A 21349-nucleotide genomic window follows, 5' to 3' on the forward strand; every position below is an offset into this window, starting at 1 on the left:
GGAAATAATATGCTACATTAAAAGAAAACATGAAAAATGATTTATAAGGTGGCCTTAAGTTTCCATTTACTTGTGTATATATATACTAGTTTCAACTTTTGACATACATGGTCACGTGACTGTTATTATTGCGGTCTGCCTTTTGATGTCGTGCACGCTCTCGATGCAGTCATTCGCCGAGCACACGTTCACTAAATTGAGACTAATTAGCCGGCTAGCAGACTTCATAAATATGACCTTTTATTGCAGACAGCGGTTAAGATTGTGACATTTCTCACTGCTGTCAGCCCACATGATGGCATTTTCCCTGGTGAGTTAGAAACAAAATGAAATTGGTGAATTGAATTAGTTTGGGCCACGTCTACCGTTATCTCATGACCTTTTGTGTGACACGAAATTAGCACCAACGTTACCTCTGGATGAAAACTTTTAATTCCTACTCAAAGTAACTCAAAAGCGGTTGAGTAGCCCTTCAGAACTAGCCCTAATTTTACGAAAGGCGAATTCAACTTGAGGTTATTTCTAGGATTATTGCAGGAATTAAGTTTCTTCTCTCCTCTGGTTTCCTCCTGCAGAGAAACGACCCTCGCAGACCGGACAGCCCAGACTCGGCGTCTCCGGCCCTGTCTACCTGCAGCAACGCAGACATCTTTCGGAGGATGAACACCATGCTGGGCAATGCTCTGGATTTCACTGGTGTGTGCACCACTCCCAACAACACCAAAGGAAAGCCAGACCTGCTGTGTGGTAAACTTCTCCATGTATTTTCCACTATGCAGCAGGTGGACCAGGCTTCAGAAACTTCCATGTTGTGTTACTTTTGATAATGCTGGTGTTTGAACACATGCTGGGTGCATGATTTAGAAATAGCCTACTGACTGGGTTGAATCCAAAACCTAGCCATGCCAGTAAACCTTTCCCCAACTGAGCAGACACCATGTAGTTTGTGATCAAATCTTGTTGTTGGCATTGAGATAATTTAAAATGTATTGTAAATGAATTAGAGTTTGTTTCCATTGCCAGTTAGACTACTCATTTAAAAAATTAAAAATAAGGTGAGAGGTCAGAGTTGAAAAATCACTTAACAACTTAACATTTCCAGGTGAAGGCCCAACCAGACCAAAAATCAAATGCATGAATTAACAATGAGGATAAGTTTAGCAATTGCAAGCAATTCCCCACATTCAAAAAGCCAATTTCCCTCTGACACCAGGCTGAGATTTTCAAATGCTGTTACTTGATTGTTTGGAGCATAAATAGGTGCTGATAAGCCCCTGTGTAATTAAATGTGAATTTAAATACCTTCCAGTTTTCCAGACATCTAAATCAAAATCAAAATGCAGAGTACATGACCTCTACATCCTGAGTTATGGCTGCAGCTCTGATGCTGTTTGATCCTCCTACTGCTGTTCAATGGTTTGATTTTTAATTGTAGCACCACATTAAGGACGGAATCCGATAAATAGATCGAGTATGTAATGTTCAATACTTGCAGTTGACTTTAAACTGTAATAGGTTTTAAATAATAATTGGATAAATTAGTTTTTCTTTTCTCTGCCAGCATTTCCATCTTTGAAAACCTTCTTCACTTTGTCATTAACATTCTGGTGCCAGCAGCTGATTCATGCTGCATCGCTGCTCTGCAGCATTGCAGCACTTCTAAGTGTTTCTTTTTTTTTTTTTACCCCAAGAGCGATATTTGCCAAGATTTAAACTCAGCAGAGAGCCTGCGTGGTGTCCTTGAACTGTTAATTTGCTCTAGGCAAGTCCACACTTGTCTCATTGTGGGAAATATTATTCAAGTAATAATATACATTGTAAGTTTTTCTCTGCTTGACATAGTAAGTTAAAAACATCCGTGTCTTTAAGTTTTACTAAAGTGGGCTGTATTTTCATGCAAAGTGAGCTAAACTTCTGCTGTGGCCTCTCTGCTCCAACACCCTGACTTGTTGTGCTGAATCAGGGCTGTAGCCTGCAGCTGGATGATTTCCAGGCCTGGAGAGGGAAGGGAGGAGCTGGCTTTGCAAATCGCTCCGTCCTCAACATCTGATCAGTCAGCTGCTTCTGCTAGAGCAAGGCTTCGAGTGCCTTTTTATTTCTTCGCTCTGTTTGCAAAAGTCAGAGGGATATAACAACCAGTGTGTATGTAAATTATTTATAGCCAGTTATTTTGCATCCTTGAGTTTTGTGTACAATAGTTATTTATAGCAGTTGTTCAATATCCTTGAGTCTGAATTTGTTTTTAAATCAAGTCTGCTGAGTCATTCACTTCATCTCCCATGCTGCCTCCCACCATGCCGTTGTAGCTCTGCCCCTAGCCTCCCCCCTCCCTCTCTCCTGCCTCTCTGTCAGCTAGTTCAGGAAACAAGACCAGACAGAGTAAGCAGTAACACGGGCAGCGCTGGCAGCTGTCTTCCCACCGACTCAGAGACGAGTTGTGCCCACCAGAGGGGAGTACTTCTATCAACAAGCCAATAGCTCCGACAGGAATTTTTCATTACACAGTTGTTAGGCAAGGCAGCAGGGAGGTGGGGAAGAGCTGATGTCATTAACAGGGGTGTGCGAGTGCATCAGCAGCCATGTCACATGCTGCTAGGTGGGTCAGTGATGCGGACGGAGATGCATGGCAGTTTCACCGAGCACAGAGGCAGCAGGTTAGCTTTCCTGTCAGCTGGGGTATGGGGAGATGAGAGGAGGAGGAGGGAAGTTTTTTTCCTTATGATTTCTCTTAAACAGAAGCAGTGTTGTAGCAAAGCCTCTTCCTGCTCTTTCCTATGTAACGCAGACTGAAGCAAGAGTTATTTTAGCTGTCTAACACTTCCTCTCTTCTCTTTTTTTCTACATCTCTGAACTGGATCTTGAAACGAAAAGAGTCGGAGCTGGCTGCAGTGGGCAGCAGGAGGATGCTCTTCCCCAACTGTGGAGGCATGCCCGGCTCCCAGGAGATACCGACATCCAGGGGCCCGCCGGGTGTCACAGACCTGGGCTTGGGCCTGCAGTCCCTCCGGCTGTCTGGTTGGGACAGACCCTGGAGCAGTCAGGATACAGACACACACTCCTCTCCCTCCCAAGTTCAGACCAGCTCTCCCTCGAGTAAGTACCACATCTGTTTACCAATATGTATTTAAATATGACCGCAAAAACTGAGACGTGCATTAATGTTTTAACACCACATGATGTCCCAGAGTGTGGTGGTTTGTTTTCAAGAGAAGTTTTTTGGCTCTTTCAGTGACCACATTCATTAAGAGTGATAACGGCGGACATTTTAACATCTGTCTGATTGTGTGCCTTGGTTTTATGCAGCTCTCATTTGTATTGAAATAAGGGCTGGTTCTGACATTAACAGCAGTCTGTGTGGGAACAAGCTGTTGCGTCACAAGGGAGGATGATGTAGCAGTTTTGCTTTACAGCATCTCTAGCAATCCAGCAGGCACAAAAACAATCCAGTGAAGCTGATTTTCCTTCCCCCCCCCAAAGGGTCTTACTTAAATATACAGTAAGCATTGTTATTTAGTAGATACCTGTTGATCTCACTGATGTCACAATGTTTTTTTAAAAGCTGAGTACTTGAGGTAAAAACAGGACTCACAGGCCTACATGGCTGGATAACATGTGTACACAGAGATCGTTTCAATGCTGGCAGACAGTTAAGAGATAAGTGTCTGTCTTTGCAGTCATACCACCCACTAACGATGCCCCTCTTGTTGTGACCCTTTTTTTTTCTTTTTAAGTGCTACAGTTTTATCATCGTACGTCAAAACAAAAACTACATATCCATTTAGAGCTTCCTAAACTGGGACAGAGCGGTGAATGCGGCCTACAGCTGAATAATCCCCAAAGCCTTGTGTTCACTGTTACAGCCCGCAGTTCATATCAGTCACTGTTGCTAGCTGAGTCACTTGGGTTATCAAGAGGAAGGAAGATGCTTGTTAATACTTCAGGAATGGCTACTCACTGGACTTTATTTGGGGAAGGAGTCAGAGGAATAGGATTCCAGTAATCTTGCCAAAGGCTAACATGTTGAGGCTTTGAAAATATTGTTTCAGATTGCTTGATTGGACAAAACATCAAATTCAAAACTGAAAGTGCTTCAAGCATTGACTCTTGCATTTTGGATTGCTCTTGGCAGCTAGCTTGCATTTTAATGTACCCTCTTCTACTTGCACATTTTTTAAAACTTTAATCAGGTCCCACAAATCAATGTGGAGCTGTAGATTCAGCACACAACTGTGTTTTTTCCTTTTTTAGTTTTCCCTTGAGACAGTCTATTTTTGTGTGCAAATTAATCAGTAAAATAAAGCTGTGGTGAGAAAATTACATTAGTACCTTGCAATTTTCAGATTCTTCTTTTCAAGGGATTAAAAGGTTTCCCTAGCTAATTATTGTCTGTTTCATATCTGGGTTTAAACCTGTGTAGGTAAAGGCTAATCAGTTGACATGTAAAAAGGACACTCATCCCACTTGGAATTGTTTGCCAGGCCTTTTGGAAAGTTTTTCTCCCAGGAGCTCTTCTGCTGGGTCAATAAAGGTGTCTTTTATTTGGACACTGGTCCCTGCAGTGGAGACACACTTAAGATCTCAGAGTCCCTTTTTTAGGTTTGTCAAAATACAAAAATGTTAAACTTAACTGAGTCTAGTCAGAATCAAACTACATCAATACCTGTTTTGATATAACAGCAAAAATCAAAGTGCTCGCCACCCAATATTGGTTGATCACTTGTGTTTAAAAACCAAATATTGCAGGACAAACATTTGTGCAATTTGCATACTGCTCTTTTTTTTTTTGGTAAAAAATATGACTACAGATCTGTAGTTTAACAATTTGGTACTTTTTGATACCATTAATAATTAAACAATTGATTAAATCATTTTAAAATCTGCAGTTACATTTTTGACAACCTTCCATGTCCCTTGGGAAAATATCCTAAATTTGAATGCTCAGCTTGAGATGCCAATTTTTGCAAAGCTCAAGTTAATTGTTTTCCTTTTGACAATGGCTACAGAAGATATGAAATGGTTCAACACATGTAGCTTATTTCAGCTTGTATACAAAACAAGCTAAAAGGTCATGTCTATCTTGTATTGATCATTTTAAATTGGCTTATCTCGGTAAGACTGTAAATGGTGTAATTGTCTGTTTCTTCAGTGCTAGGTATACTGAACAGTCCCTTCAGTAGCATCCTTGGGAAGCCCCCAGGTTACCTGCCACCTGAGTCCATGAGCATGACAGCTGACTTCTTGGAGAAGTTTCCCAGCATGGCTCGCATGGCAAACCGTCTGGACTCCAGCTCCTTCTTGGACTCTCGCTCCAGCAGCCCTGAGGACTCTGAGACCAGTGGATTCAGCTCTGGCTCAGACCACCTCTGTGATGTACTGGTAAGACACATGATGCTTGTTCTGTAGCTCCTAGTGTATGTGTTATTGTTGTTAGAGGCCTTACAGCTGGGTAATATCTTTCAGACACAATATTGAGTGTGATTAGACAGCATGGATGCCATATTTATTCTGTGGCTTAGACTTTTATATAAAACAAGCTATTATTGGAGACGGGCCTTTATTCTCAATTTAAAACCAAATACTGAGGCTGACAGAACAGGGCTAGCTTATAGATACTAGACATTAGTGTCTTTGGCATTTAGAAATATAGAGTATCTCTGATAAAAGCAGGTTTTGATCGAATCTTCATATTTGAATAGTTTATTCAAGTGAACTCTTTGACATCTATGTTTAGTTGATTTGGATACTTTTCAAGAGCACTTATAAACCACTCCAAAACAAGGATTACATGCAGTAATGAATACCATCTTTGTCTGAAGGCCACTTACCATATATTGTTTGTTTTAATCTCTTAAACTGAAGATGGCTTTTAATTTCACTAAGGACATAATCATTTCATACAGGTCATTTAATGTAAATGAAGTCTTTAAGTCTAACTGACAGTAGCTTTAAATAGTCTTAAAAAATTGTCAAAACGATGACATTTCTATGACTTGCATAGGATGGGTTATGAGAAATTAAATCTGCAGGGTGTTGATGTATGGTACTAAGGCTTTGACCTCATTCGCAGCACACAGAAACTCGAGCTTATCTTCCATTAAAAGCTAGACTCTGAGCCTGCAATTAAAAAATGCAGCAGTAGCAACATTGGTGTTGGCAGCAAGTTTTAGCAAAGTGTCTAGGTGTTCAGTGCGGCAGAGCACTGACTGTGCCGATACACCTCTGAGCATAGCACACACAGGTGTGTTTAATACACTGTGGGTTTCAATGCATGAGTCTCCAATCAGTGCATGATAAATGTGGATCTTACAGATTCTACACTAAAAAAAATGTAGAATGTGACACTTGTACTGCTTAGCTGAAGACGGATGAACGGGATGTTCAACTGGGATGTTATTGACAAGAAATAAAACTGTGTTGCAGACGTAAATGCCGCACAGAAAACGAAGTCTTGCATGGACATCATTTAATGCTAAGCTCTGTCTTCACTGGACATCATTTAATGCTAAGCTCTGTCTTCACTGGAATTATAGACCTTTACATGTTGCCACAGGCATATAAATGTCAACCATACGATGATTGCTGATGGGTTTTGAGATTGGAGAAATGTCAATATGCAGAACTTGTAAAACACTGTAGTACAGAAATAACTACAACCTCAACACTTAATACCTGGCCTTTATCCACACCTAGTTCTTATTGGTTCCAGAATAAGTTTCAATCATGATATAAAGGTTTACTTTCCAACTTTCAGAGCAGATTTTTTTTTTTTTTTTTTTTTTTTTTTTCTTCGATCAAAACAAATGCTCTCAATGTCTTTTCTTTTTTTTCTTTTTCTCTTATTTTAGGAAGTCTTTACTCCACAATACATTACATGGGGTATATTTAATTTTTTGCTATATTAATATGCTGGATGTCAAACCTTAAAGTGCCACATGCACTTGCATACTCATTAAGTGTGAAAAATATTTTCTTTGCATTTCTTTCTCTCCAGTCGAATTTGCGTATTTCTCCTCCCCTACCCTACCTGGCTTCAAACATGCAGAAGGATCTTCTGCGCCTGGGCTCTCGTCTGGACATGCAGGACTCGGGCTCTCCCCTGACCCCACCATCTAGTGCCAGCCCTGCCTCCTCAGTCATTTCCCGTCGCTGGCGTACCGGCTCTCCCTGGCCTGGAGCTGATGTTCTTGACCAGTCGGATGACGTGTTCAGTATTGAGAGGGAGGCCCGTCTGCACAGACAGGCTGCAGGTGAAATTTTTTTAATTTGACTTTACTTTTCTACACATTTTAAGTCTTACAGCTAATTCAGATGTAATAACGAACCTCTTATTCTGGGCTCTTCAGCTGTGAATGAGGCCACTTTCACCTGGAGTGGTCAGCTGCCCCCCAGAAACAACAAGGATCCTCTGTACTCCTGCAAGGTCTTTCTAGGTGGCGTGCCCTGGGACATCACAGAAGGTACCTCCTATGTTAATTTTATTTATTTATTTTTTTGTGCATGAACCCTTGTTTTATAGATGCTTATCCCAGCACACTGAGGGAGGGCAGCCTTTTCTGGAATCTTATCTTTTCATAATATAAATGTATAATGCAAGGAGATATTACTCTCAAACATTAATTGAGAGAATTTTTACATTTCAGTTTCCATTTTTTTCTGTTTAAAAAAAAAAAAAAAAAAAAGATTGTGCTATTATGTATGACATCATCTCAATTATACATCCACAATAAACAAACTGAGTTTTGTTCTTCTGGTATGAGATACATTGCTAAGGATATGGAGAAAGAATTGTCTCAAAGATGTATACATATCGACATGAGATGTATACAAAAACGTGACATACAAATAAATGTGTATTTGTAAATATATTTTCGAGATTTGAAAATAGATATGCTTGACTGTGTGGATTCTGCATTTGTGGATCGCTGACTTAAGATGAAAACAAATAAGCATTCTTGTTTATTTCTTTACCTTGAATTGACTGTGGCTTAATCCAAACACACTATAGCTGCTAGATGGCTTGATCTGTTTTGTTTGCTAGGGACACTAGACTTACAACTAGCTGCTAGCTGGATAATGTTCGCAGATGTCATGTCAACATCGGCAACAGTGACATCTGTCTGTACACTAAGTGGACTCGTGGATACTGTCTAGTAGATACAAAAATGGCACTACAACCCACAAGAAACGGTTATCACTAGTTATTACTTAACCATCCAGTTAGTCCACTGTTCGCTTCCACGTTGTTGATCCTGCAGCAGTCATAGACAGTAAATTTGGATAAAAGCCTCTGCCAAATACCTAACCATGACCAGCGGTGACTGCATAACACTGCCATCTACTGGTTGTTCAGTGGAGGGTGTGTTCGCTATTTGTGAATTGCAGTGTGCCGCAAGAATGTCTCAAAATTACATCATTGAGAGAAAAGCCCAAAAGTGATCCTCAAATGCAGAATCCACACGGTCAACCATATTTAGTTTCAAATCTTGAAAATATATTTACAAATACACTTATTTATAGAAATTAGTTATTTATTTGTATGTCATGTTTTTGTATATTTATACATATCATTTCGATATGTATAAATCTTTGAGACAATTCTATCCCCATTTAAGGATCCTAAAGTCTGTCCAAATTTAGCGAACACTTTGGTGTATATTATAGATTAAGGTGTTTGCCACAATCCCCTTTTTATAGAGTTTCCTAATGACCCTCAGTGTTAATACAAGTGAACTTAAAAAATGAAAACTAGTGTACAGAACAATTGAATTTGTCTTATTCTGATTACAGAATTACAAACCTCTTACTGTTAGTATCCTTAAGATGCTGATGGCAAATATCGAGCCTTATTCAAATCAGTTCCCATTATAAGAATATGCCTTTTTATGGAAAAAAAAAAAACAATGTTCCCCCCATTTGCTCAATAATACTTGTGTTTGTCTTCAGTCTCAGTTCTTTATCTAGTTTTAATAGGTGTGGTTGTGTAAAGTTAATCTAAAACTCATTGAAATACTGGAGACAGCTGTAAAACATAAATGTTCACACCTTCTCCTTAATTCAGCCGGCTTGATCAACACCTTCAGCGGTTACGGCCCTCTGACCGTGGAGTGGCCGGGTAAGGATGGAAAGCACCCTCGCTGTCCTCCGAAAGGTAATGTAGCCAAAGGTAACGACAAGCTGGTAGGCTATCTTTATTTACTTCATGGTTTCAGAGGGCACTGTGGTGATCACATGGGATGCTGGTGAGTTTCACTGTTGGTCACGTTAGTTTTGGGCAGTGTTACTGGGGCTTCAGTTTAGCTTGAAGACATGGTGGAAGAAGCACAAAGTAGACAAAATATCCCACAATGCATCAGATGGATAGTTAAATGCTTGTGTCTGTGAAAAAATAAATCAATGACATCGTTGGAAAGCAAATATTCTCTTGTGTTGCTAATTTCCTGTCCTGCTTTCAACAATTAACTTTAAAATTCTTAAACTATTCTTAATTTGGAAAATGACTCATTGCAAAATGAGATGTGAGCGAATCACTTGGTAAGTTATCATCACAGTAATTGTTCGTTCCTGTTGTTGCTGCCTAAAGATTGTAAGTCGTTGTGTCAGAATCCAAATTTACCTCTTAATTCTGGTGTGGGTGTTACATTTCCCTGTATCCTGAAGTACTATGCTGTATTCTAGGCTATGTTTATCTGGTGTTTGAGAATGAGAAATCTGTGCGCGCGCTGCTCCATGCCTGCTCCCAGGACCCGTTTCACCCAGAGGACAACAGAGAGTACTACTTCAAGATGTCCAGCCGCCGAATGAGATGCAAGGATGTGAGTAGAAATATGAAGTTAGAATCATGCACTCAAGTCCGTAGTAATATTTATTAAAGAGCCCTTATTATGCTCTTTTTGGGGTTCATATATTTAATCTATGTACCTACTAAAGTATGTTCACAATAGTTGGAAAAAAGTATCTGTTTTCATGTACTGCCGCTCCATGCACCGGCTCGCTTCTGACTCTCTCTAAGGCTCTGAAGTGCCCACGTTCAGAGTCCCCACGTGTGCCAAGTCTGATCTGATTGGTCGGCCTGTCCAAAACATTTTAACAGCTGATTGCAGCTGTTAATCAGCTCCTGATTTCAAAGTTCCACTTGAGAAAATTAAACTGTTTTATTATTGTAAATATATCGGGTATGTTACTGTGTTTGTCAAACACAACTTTTATAACATAAAACATTAATCCCTTAATTGACCTATGAAAATGTCATCTCCAAACCCTGGTATTGAGAACTAGAATTGTCTAAAGCTGAGTCTAACTTTAACACTATCAGAGACCAAATACTGGACCTGGACATCTCTAGTCAAACTCGTATTTTAAACATTATACCCTACTATGAAGTAATTTTTGTTCTTGTCCTGTTACAGGTGCAGGTGATCCCATGGGTGATCTCTGACAGTAACTATGTGCGTTGTCCTGCCCAGCGTTTGGACCCGAGTAAGACGGTGTTTGTTGGTGCGCTGCACGGCATGCTGAACGCTGAGGCGCTGGCCAGCATCATGAATGACCTGTTTGGAGGAGTCATGTATGCTGGCATCGACACGGACAAGCACAAGTATCCCATAGGTGAGTGGGTCAGAGTTTCTGCTTTTCATGCAGACTAAAGACAAACTGCTGCTTCATGTGTTCATGAAGTTTGATGACATCTGGGGAGGTAACGGAGGTAAACAAAAGCTTTGTTCAGACTGCACAGGAATCAGATTTCTTTCTTAAATTTGAGCCCTTAGAATCTGTTATTGGCTATTGATTAGAATTGTGTTCAGACATTACCAATAACTGCCTGAGTTGCCTCAGTCGCTTATTAAAAGTAAGTATAAATGCAAAATTGTTAATTTTATACTTTAATCTTTGAACTTTTTCCCATGCCTTCTTTTCATGAAAAAGCTTCACTTTAAACAAAGTTACTTAAGTTGTTTATGCTGTGTGTTTATTTAATATTATGTTTTCTCTAAACTGATTGTTGTAACTCTGTTTGTTTTCAGGCTCTGGACGTGTCACTTTTAATAATCAGCGCAGTTATCTGAAGGCTGTGTGCGCAGCATTTGTGGAGATCAAAACCCCAAAGTTTACAAAGAAGGTAAGACAATACTGAAGAATATGTCTTTATATGTCTATCAATCTTTATTTGTATATTGTCAATTCATACCAAATGTGAAGACACTTTGCAAAGAGCAGGTAAAATGCCTTGCGTGTATTTAATATAGAGATGGGACCGATCCGGTCTTCTATCGGTATCGGGTCCGATATTTAAGTAATTTACATATTGGCTTGACAGCGCCGATCCACGTTACTGATCAAGAAATGGTTTGGCGCTTTAAACATTCTCAGCTCGTATAGTCTCACTTCAAATTTAATTTGACAAGAAAGCAGGTAAAATACCTTACTCTTTATAATGTTATAAAGACCCAATGTTAACCCATCACAAACTCTCTTATTACATATCTAACATGAAACTTGAAGTTTAAAACTGCACAGATCTGCCTCTAAAACAAAATGCTCTGAAGTCCTCCTGAGAGTAACCTGATTAATAACTTTTCCATCAGGTCCAGATTGACCCCTACCTTGAAGACTCCATGTGTCAAATTTGTCTTCGCCAACCTGGGCCTTTTTTCTGCAGAGACCAGGTCAGTGGAAACTGTTTTAACAAGTCTTACACTGGAGGGAAAGGGGTTGATGAAGCAGGATTATTTCTACAGCACATTCTAAAACAGAGACCATACTTTCAATAATGCATAAAAACACATGCAGAAATTTTTAAAACTCACTGTCTTATAGTTTTATTTCTCTGATATTCTCCTTTATTTCACTGCTTTAACATTTAAACTGTTTTTTTTTTCTCTATTTAACAGTTTTTTTGTTCTTATTGTTTGTCGTTTTACTTCTCTCGTTTTATAGCTGTGAGACCCCATTTTATTAATTTAATCTTACTGTTTTTAGTTCTACTCCTCTCATTTTATGGCTTCTACCTCAGTTTATTGCTTTTCTCATATAGTTATTAATCGTTTCTGTCTCCTCACTAATTTTGGTCTTCATGGTCGCAATTTATGTTTCTGGGTTTTTGTGTACTGTATTCAGTGTAGTACTGGTTGGATTAGCTACATTTGTGGTTGGAGTTTCTGATGTGTTTTTTTTTTTTTTTTTTTTTGGTCCGAGTTATGGTTTGATACTTAAACCAAGTAAAAGGTAATTAAGTTCTGGGTTTTGGCAACTTTGCCAATGTTCAGGTTATTAATGCAATCCTAGGGTCGTCATGAATAACAGACGTTTTAACTTTAATAGGTAGATGTACTTGATTGATATGATCCACTCTGTCTAAATTGCAGGAATACATTTTTTTGAAGATTAGCTATTTTAAAGATAATATCTAAAAGAAGTAGAGTTATCATTTTACACATGGTATCAAACTTGTTTACAACCCTTAGTCCATTTGTTGAGGTAACGTGTAATTCACTCACTCTGTGTCGCTCCTCAGGCCTGCTTCAAGTACTACTGCCGCTCCTGCTGGCACTGGCAGCACTCCATGGACATCTTGAGCAACCACCGACCCCTCATGCGTAACCAGAAGAACCGGGACTCCAGCTAGAAGAGCAAAAGGATCTGAATCTCTGAAGGGCCAGAGGAGAAGCCCCTCTGTAAGGGGTGAGGCTGCCCGCCAAGGAGAGCACGTGTGCCAGATGCCCTCAGAACGAGGGCTCCATGGCACTCCACCAGGCACTGGGGATATCACTGTAGAAAATGTTCACTTTTTGCACTTGCTACATTTTTGCTGTTGTTCACAGTGGCACTATGCACAGTGACCTTGTTGGGAGAAACAAGGGGCCCTTCACTCTTATGCATTTTCCCAGACTTGTGGCCAGACAGAGAGATGGGAGTCAGCCCTAAGGGTGAGAAGTGGATGAAAATGCCATTTCTTTTTTTCTTTTTGTTTACATGTGTTGCATAGTGAAGAAGAGCAATCACGCAAGTCTCATTGCCGTTCATTGGCAAATGCCATACAGTGCCTTTAAATTTTTATTTTTTTTCCCCCTCCTCCCTCCCTCCCCTACCCCCAGTTGGCGTCCGTTTTTTCCTGTGCAAGGCCAACTGGTGTTTCTTACTTTTGGGAGTTGAATGTTGGGCTTCATTTAACCAGTCGCATTTCAGACATTTTTACGCAGTTTTTTACTAATTTGTACACAAACGGTTTTAAGTCATGACATGGAAATTTTGAACAGAATTCTACCAGGCGGCTGTTTATGGGAAAACCCCCCCCCCCTTTTATGTTTCCTGTTTCTCATACATTTTTTCTGTAGCGGTTTTTTCTTTTTTAATTTTGCCCTCCCAAATTTCAACTGAATGGGCACAATCGTACTTCTTTAACTTGCTTTATTGGTCCAGTTATATTAAATGTATGTAACAATAGAACTGGATAAACGTCAACAGGCAGTCCATTTCTTCTCAAGCAACTGATGGACCCTGTTGTGACTAGAGTGAATGAGCATTTGATTGTACATAGTTTTGATTTTTGCACTTTTTTAATTTGCACGTTTGGAGAGGTGGCGGTGGTTTTTAATCACTTTTGTACATCAGCAGGGGGACACGCCTATGTTAAAACAGCTGCTTGTTTCCTGTTGAATGTAAGAACTTCCACTAAGCTGATGATAAATTAACCTATCCAGAGCTTGAGTAGACCCCAGTAAATCGATTTCACGCTTTCTTATCCCATTTTGCCTTCCTGTTCCAGTTGAACATTGATGCATAATAAGCTGTGTGCCAAAGACAAAGTGTCTTTTCTTTATCCATTAAGTTTGTCATGCTGAGCTTGTTGTCCCTTTAGCCCAGCTGCTTTTTAGAGTTTTGAAAGTCTACCTCATTGTGGTCTGCCAAGTTTGCTGCTACTTACAGTTGTGGAGTATGTTCAGATTGGGCACAATAAAGGTGTTTAAGCATTATCGGCCATGTCTACACTCTTTATTTATAGAACTGTTGCTCATAAGCAAGTCGTGGTCTTATTCACTGCTTTGACAATTTCAAGTCTCACTTCTTGATTTGGAAGTCATTCTTTTAGCTCTGGGGAAGTGTTTGGTATCAATATGGCTGCTCCTTAGAGGTATTTTAATGATCTGACCAATTAGCTTAATGTGACAAGTGTTTTAACTAGTTCTATACAAACATCTTAGGACTTCTAGGGGTTGTTCACAAGAACAATTTAGTCTTGGAGCACATAATGCAGCTGATCTGTGAATCCCTTTCTTTAAATATCAACTAATTGGAGAGTTTGAATTTGTCCATGACCAACAGTAGCTATCACTTATCCAGATGCTTAATAAGGAAGTATTAGAAGTTCTTATTAAGAGTGCGCCACAGCATGAGCCAGTTCACTTATTGAGTTGTAAATATTAGTTTGCGTTTTCTATCTCTGCAGCATCTTAACCCAGTTTGGGGGAAGAAACCTTTTTACATAAGAACTTTTGTAATTCTAAAAAGCTTGAGCGTCCACTTGCTCCTTGAAACAAGCGATGATGACTTGTGCGTTTAAGCTAAACTGACATGTTTTCTTGTCCCATTCATTTCATTGTATCATCAACTGTTAACTAGTGTATTATATGGATGACTTTAAACTGAATATTTAAGTCTGGGTCCCCTAACCAAAGCAGAGGTATGGATGTATTTTCTATAAATAAAGGTGATTCTAAAATAAAGTTAAAGTATTGCCAAAAAAAAGTCATAAACAGTTTAACCTCATGTGAACTCACTGTTACTATAAATGAGGCTTTGAGCCCCTGCTGAAAATTCCTTTTAATAATGCCTTCAGTGACTTGAGTCCTTAAATTATAAGCATGTCAGATTGGTTCTTAAGTCCAAATTCAAAACTTTAAAGAGAGCTGTCCCCCCCACCCCAGCCCCCTCACTAGAGTTGACACGCATGTGGAAGCTTCAGTGTTTAGTCAGCTCTGCATCAGACTCTCCATTTTCTTAAAGCATCTCCAATATTTATAGTTTTCAGTTTCTGGTCGTGAAGCTTGTTCCAAAAATGCTGAGGCTTTTAAGGTCGAGTACAATCAGTTGTATCTGAATCAGTTTTGCCTGCGAGGGGCATCCAAAACGTCCATGCAAGGTTGCCTTAAAGAGGTCATATTACGCCCTTTTTGGGGTTTGTATATTTAATCTATGTACCTACTAAAGTATGTTCACAATAGCTAAAGTTCAAAAAAGTATCTGTTTTCATGTACTCTGTAAGGCTCTGAAGTGCCCATGTTCAGAGTCCCCACGTGTGCCAAGTCTGATCTGATTGGCCGGCCTGTCGGCTCTGCCGTAATTGGTCAGTCGCTCAGCACAGTTCTCGGAAATGTCCCGCCCCTTTTACCATATTGGGAATGCAGCCACTTTGGCTCCAAGGACAGTAAAAACATTAGCACCTTAGCAGTACTGTGCTACCGCAGGCTACGGCATATCGTGGGCGTGCTACAGAAGTTAACGGGCGTGCAACATGAGCTGCAGGATTTGCTACAACGAGCCAATGGGCTTAGATCAGTGATTATCACACTGACAAGATGTCACACTGGCAAATTTTTTTCAAGGGGGGCTAGAACCGAGCGTTACATGCAGCTAATACTAAAGCTAACAGGAGGACGTAGGAGAAGCTGCGTTTCTGCGGACTTTTGCATATAGATGTGCCTAAACATGCACAGGACACTTGGAAAACACACTAAAGAGCATATAAAAAGCATAATATGACCTCTTTAAAGCCCCCTACTTTCTCCGGTCAAAACAAATACAGACCATTCATCACCACTCAAATGTAGGACAAACTGGCCGTTTCATTGTTGTCAGAAAAGCCAGCATTTAAACATAGCCGATGATAATGTACGCTCATTTTGTGATTTAATTCAGTAGATATCTTACATATTGCTCCTTTAAATTAATTTATGAATTTGAATGACTCCAAAATGGCTAAAATTAGATGTTTACAATTCCAGTTATTGTATCTTGTTGATTAAACATTTGCAGGTTATTTTGTGTTCACTTGAACTCAGAGCAGCAACACTGATTGGTCTGACCCTCACAACAAGCTGCAGACAAGCGGTGAGGTAGAATTAACTTAAAAAACTTGATTTCCTATTAAATTTATCAAAAGCTTTGCAATTAAATGAACTGCTCATGTCTGAAAGGCTGCAATGAAAAGCTCAAATTGAATAAGAGGAGAGAAAATCTTAATTATAAAGGATCTGTCTTAATTTAACAGTTTGATACTTGAAGGTTAAATATTAAATTAAACCTTGTGTTGATTATCTGGCTGTTACAAAAATAAGTGTTTTCATTTTTCTTTTACAGATTGTTTTCACTTCAAGAAAAACAAAGAGGAACTGTTATTGTTTACGCATCTTTATTGACAGCATTATTTGAACATGATTTAAAGTCCTCGTGGTGTTTTGAAGTTCATTCCAACAGTTGGCTGAGTGACTTGAAGGTTGGAAAGACCGCCGAAATCCTGCATGAGGAAGAAAAATAATCATGAGGAATGAAAGGGTTTTTCATTTGTGTGCTGAGAAGACTGAAACGCTGCTTTGATAAATCCTGATACTTCCTGTGATTGAAGTGAACTTGTGACCGATCATCCTCTTCCTGTCTGCATTGTCGGGTTGCTGACTTTGATAATACATGTATTTAGAAATCTTTAACTACTCTGATAGAAGACATTTTAATGATTACATCAGTAGTGTTTATGTTTATTTTGTCTTTAGTTAAAAGTTCAAAAACCACCCTGATGACCTTGAATCCAGGGTGAGTTCAAACAGGTATTTTCAGGGCTGATTTACAACATTTATTTTTATAGAAAGAATGTGCGACTTTCTGATCCAGTAGCGCTCGCCCTTGAGCACCAGCATGAAACCTAAACAAACAAATTGCTACACCTCCACTATTATGAAGCCTCCGCTCTTTCAACTCCTCTCCCCTCGCATTCACACAAAGTAGTCATCGATTAGAACTCACCATAATGAAGCACCATTAGGTGCAAGCGGCGGACAAAATTGTCCTTTGCTTGAGATGCAATTGTCTGTGTCCTGCGTTGTTGTGTTAGCATGCTAATGTTAGGACACTTTGGTTAACTCATAGCTTCATATTAGACATAAATTGACACAGAATGACCGAGATCTAAAGACACTTACATGACATCCAAATAAGCAGTGAGTTTGTTTTTCTTCTTCTCTCTAGTCCTTGACTAAACAGCTTTATATGGAAGGCCATCCTGTCTATGTAAACATGATGTAAACACGGCTCTGACAACAACACAGCCGGAGGGACTCAGGCTTCTCACTGATTGTAGACAGTCATGACTCAGAGAGACATTTACAGACGATATATTTGATTTCTGCTGTGTTTATGTGTAAAATGTCACACATTCTAGCTTTAAGAACATTTGTTCCTAAATCTGCTGAAGTGACTTTGTAAAATTGTGCCACAGAGAAATGTCCACAAGTCCAAAGAATTCAGAAAGAATCTTAAGGTGGAGAACTAAATCTCCATTGTGTTCTCTCTTACCAGCATCTTGAGCATTTCCTTCGTGTCTGGATCCACCTCGATGAGCTCCTGGTCCAGAGCAGAAATCTAAAAGGAGCAAAACCAAATCCAAGTTATCTCTCTGAACTTGGACTTATCTTCCATGTTAGACCTTTTAGAAATGAAAAACTGATGTGCAAGTTTACAATGTGTTCAGTCTGTCTCTGTCAGTAAAATCAGTTAGTCCACAAGATTGTCGATCAGACTTTCTGACTTCAATCTTTAGAGAATTTATCAGCTAACAAATATTCAGATTTAAAACTGCGACGATGTTTGCAGGTTTCAAAACCGAAGCAGTGAGTGAGCTGCTCATGAGTGTTAACGGACCTCTGGGACGTAGTTGTCTCTTCTCTCTCTCTCCTCCTCCTGCAGTTTGATGGAGATTCCTCTGACTGGACCGCGCTGGATTCTCTTCATCAGGTGTGTCACATACCTTAGAGACACACAGAAACACCAGCTTATTAAGCATACAAAGAAAACACCCCCACTACTATCTTCATTTAGAGTGTACGGAGACTCCAGTCATTTCAGGGTCAATACGTTTTAGACTCCATTTTTAAAACAGATGATTTCTATTCACTTCAGCAAGATGTTTTTTTTTCATATTCCCAACTGCTGGATACCAAACATACAGCTGAACACAGTTATCGACGACTTTACGGTTTATAAGCAACATTTCTGTGAATTCATAAAAAGTTAGAACACCAAGGAGAATTCAAGGTGCTTTTTTAAACTAAAAGAAAGTTTTATTTTGCAACTGCTTTACAATAAAACCTTTAATCTAGAGATGCACCGATCGATCGGGAAAATCAGGGCTGATTTTGGTTTCAAGACTTCTTTTAGTGTAAGACTCCCACAATGCCGACATTTTCACTCGTGTGACGATGAAAACAATTTGTTCAACAGGTGACTTCTCCAGCTGCCTAATAAAAATACTCTTCTCTGAATCAGTAGTTAGCTGTACAAGATGCCAGCATTAAATTGATTTGGTGCAATAAATTATCACAAGCTACTGGACATCGCTTCATCAAACATTGTTTGCAGTCGTCTGGGCTGATATTAGCCGACACTGACCCGATGCATTGCTGCATCCCCGCTACAATACATTACTGAAGATAAGTCAGCATCAATTAGCAGCAAAACAAACCATATTTTATACCCAGTTAATCTTATACATTTGAAATCAATCGACTCTGTTTTTTAAATCACCTTTTGATGTGCCACATTTTAAGTGTACAAAAGCAACAAAGCAAACTTAGTTCAATTTAAAAATCGGCACTTAAAGTCTGCTGAGTAAGAACGACCGACCTTCAGCTGTCGGCGCAAAACACCAAGTGTTGTAAGAAGACTTGATTCAAAAACACACAAATATCTGCAGAGAACAGGACAAGTCCCTTTGTTCAGAGAAGAAAACCAAACAGATGTCCACAAAGAAAACTTCCATTAAAATAATAAGCTAATTAAAGTGTGTGCTTGTTTTAATTGAGATGAACAGCTGCAGGAAACTCCATCAGTCAGGTCTCTGAGGGGATTTACTGCCTGCTGACTCACTCTGCTATTTCTCTGCACTCACCTCCTCTTTGAGTGAAACATTAAGTGGAGACTTCATTTGGACAGAAACGCTAAAGGTGCAAAACTGCAGCAAAGACAGCATTTGATATATATTATTTTGAAAGCAAGCGTATGATTTATGTCCTGTCGTCAACACTAAATAAGATGCAAGCACCAAAATCTTACTGGGATGTTTTATTTAAAAATGAACTACATGATGCTGTACTTGTGCAAAGATATTTCCAGTCCTGTTGTTGTAACACCTGCTCTATAATCCTTACAGAATAAAAATGATCACCAAGCTAAGAATGAATGATAGCCAATGAGCCAAAGGGTTTAAAATGGGCCTTTCTAGAAAGTCCTCATTTGATGTAGACCGGACTGAACAGTACAAGCACAGACTGTTTTTCTCCTAACCATATCGAACACTCTGATCTTCCTGACCATCTTGAGGGGGGTCTTCTGTGAATATTGAAGCACGCACTGCTGCAGCAATCACACAGTGTTTACAAGTCCACATCAGAGAATCTGTTAATCTTTATTTCTCTGTCTCTTCAGGTTTTCTATCGTGTCATACTGACCACTCTGTTGACCCAGAATAACCAGTTTGATGCTGTTGATGAGCTGAAAGTGAAAAGTGCTGGAAAAATCAAATCCGACTGAAAACTGTCTGAACAGCAGCAGACAGGAGGGCACGTTTTCTGCAGCACACACGATAAAAACAGCAGCACAGTCAAATTTACCCAGCAATCTTGTTGCGCAGAGGCTTGCTGGGGATGATGGCGATGTCCTCGCACACCCTCTTGTTGGTGTGGAAGTCATTACCCAGACGGGTGTAGTACTTCTCAATGATGACCCTGGAGGCCTTCTTGATCGTCTTGGTTCTGACGCGTCCCTGGAGAAATATGAAACATGAGAAATATATCACCAACAACCAGAAGTGTGTGCAAGTGTGAAGGAAAACGTGATGTTCGTCAGAAGTCAGCAAATGATTAGTGGTCAGACTGGATATAAAAGCTGGGATGTGATCATGCAGCAGTAGCCTACCTCTTAGTAATTGTCATGAAAATAAAGGCAAAGCTACCAATACACATACAGGTGGACGAAGCTACAACTATCTGTTTTATTTGTGTTTATTTAACCTTTATTTACCAAGAAGTCCCACTGCCATCAGATATCTCAGGAACACACAACAAAAACACTCAAACTCATCAAATAAACATTAAATCAAAGCAGCACATTTCTTCTTCCTAACTAAATCTATAGATTTCCATAAATAATAATAAATCACTGCAGAGAGTTTCTCCAAACTCAGTAAACCTGAGATGTCATCAACTGAGATTATATTAGTTGCGAGTCTATTTTTTTAATTTATTTTTAGAGCCTATTCACATTAATTCAATCACAAATGAGCAGACAGTTTAAACACTACATGCCCCACATTAGTCAGTCTGTTTTACTTCTTATTATAATAAAAAACATGAGTATCTTTAAACTGGATTTAAAGTCAAATCAAAGAGTCAAAATGTGATTTAAATCGACTTCTGGCTCTGACAGCTTGTGACGGGATAAACGAACATCTGCAACACAAATTAAATGTTTATTGTGCGGGTTGTTTTGGTCCGCTGAAGGTCCAAGAAGCTCCCGATGAGACCGGAGCGTTCAGCCGGTGTTTACATGTCTGTAACTCCGCTAAAGAGCGTCGATGTTCAGGGGTTAAAGGTCATCGTGCAGTTTCTGTGCAGAATAATGTTTGTAACAGTTTGCTGGGCAGACAGAGGGAGAGGATTAACAGGGATTCAGAGGACTGATGCAAGAACAGTGTTCTCCGTGTACCCACCATGTTGACTTGAACCGGCGGAAGAGAAGCACCGGATGTTCATACAGGAAGTTTATAGTTAACAGTCTCGCGGCTGGCACCACAGCTCAGACCTACAGCGACTTCTAGCGGCGGGAGGGAGGAACTGCAAGAGAAACAGACATTAAGAAATGTACTCTTTTTGTATGCATCATAAAATGAAAGTCAGTTTTATGAAATTATTTTCGGTGTATTTATTACATAATACTTTTTTTTTTTTTCAGATTTTCAGCAGAATCAGTTTTATTGGCCAGGTATGCTTAAAGACACACAATGAATTTAGCTTCGGTGAACTGTGCTCTCTGTGTACAAAAGTATAAAATTAAATATACACATAAATAAGCAAAGAAATACAGTATA

General features: G+C 39.5%; 2 protein-coding genes across 7 annotated transcripts; one reads left to right on the forward strand and one right to left on the reverse strand.

Moving 5' to 3' along the window:
* Positions 1–210: 210 nt before the first annotated feature.
* cpeb1b (cytoplasmic polyadenylation element binding protein 1b) lies at positions 211–13970 on the forward strand. 6 transcript variants are annotated; one of them, XM_020637696.3, is made up of 12 exons: positions 211–310; positions 576–747; positions 2872–3093; positions 5147–5376; positions 6992–7247; positions 7344–7457; positions 9059–9163; positions 9676–9812; positions 10407–10605; positions 11022–11116; positions 11583–11663; positions 12512–13970. In XM_020637696.3, exons 1-12 carry the CDS (start codon positions 293–295, stop codon positions 12620–12622), a joined length of 1740 nt encoding a protein of 579 aa, XP_020493352.2. In that variant the 5' UTR covers positions 211–292; the 3' UTR covers positions 12623–13970. The 6 variants fall into 6 exon arrangements, with proteins under 6 accessions (XP_020493352.2, XP_065808787.1, XP_065808791.1 ...); XM_065952715.1 differs by having other exon boundaries at positions 9059–9148; XM_065952719.1 differs by having other exon boundaries at positions 576–741; positions 2845–3093.
* Positions 13971–16388: 2418 nt separating this feature from the next.
* LOC109986828 (small ribosomal subunit protein eS17) lies at positions 16389–21098 on the reverse strand. The gene is made up of 5 exons (XM_020637655.3): positions 20972–21098; positions 19875–20026; positions 17908–18013; positions 17563–17628; positions 16389–16510 (listed from the first exon to the last, which is right to left on the reverse strand). Exons 1-5 carry the CDS (start codon positions 20972–20974, stop codon positions 16433–16435), a joined length of 405 nt encoding a protein of 134 aa, XP_020493311.1. The 5' UTR covers positions 20975–21098; the 3' UTR covers positions 16389–16432.
* Between the last annotated feature and the right edge of the window lie 251 nt (positions 21099–21349).

The sequence above is a fragment of the Labrus bergylta genome, chromosome 3, assembly GCF_963930695.1.
Source record: "Labrus bergylta chromosome 3, fLabBer1.1, whole genome shotgun sequence".
Lineage (NCBI taxonomy): Eukaryota > Metazoa > Chordata > Actinopteri > Labriformes > Labridae > Labrus > Labrus bergylta.

Coding starts and splice junctions, on each gene's coding strand:
- LOC109986828 (XM_020637655.3), bottom strand. Junction 18,014..19,874: donor CTGCGCAACAAGATTGCTGG/GTAAATTTGACT, acceptor TGTGTCTCTAAG/GTATGTGACACACCTGATGA. Junction 17,629..17,907: donor GAGACAACTACGTCCCAGAG/GTCCGTTAACAC, acceptor TGCTCCTTTTAG/ATTTCTGCTCTGGACCAGGA.
- cpeb1b (XM_065952719.1), top strand. Junction 7,458..9,058: donor GCCCTGGGACATCACAGAAG/GTACCTCCTATG, acceptor TCCTTAATTCAG/CCGGCTTGATCAACACCTTC. Junction 9,164..9,675: donor GAAAGGTAATGTAGCCAAAG/GTAACGACAAGC, acceptor GCTGTATTCTAG/GCTATGTTTATCTGGTGTTT.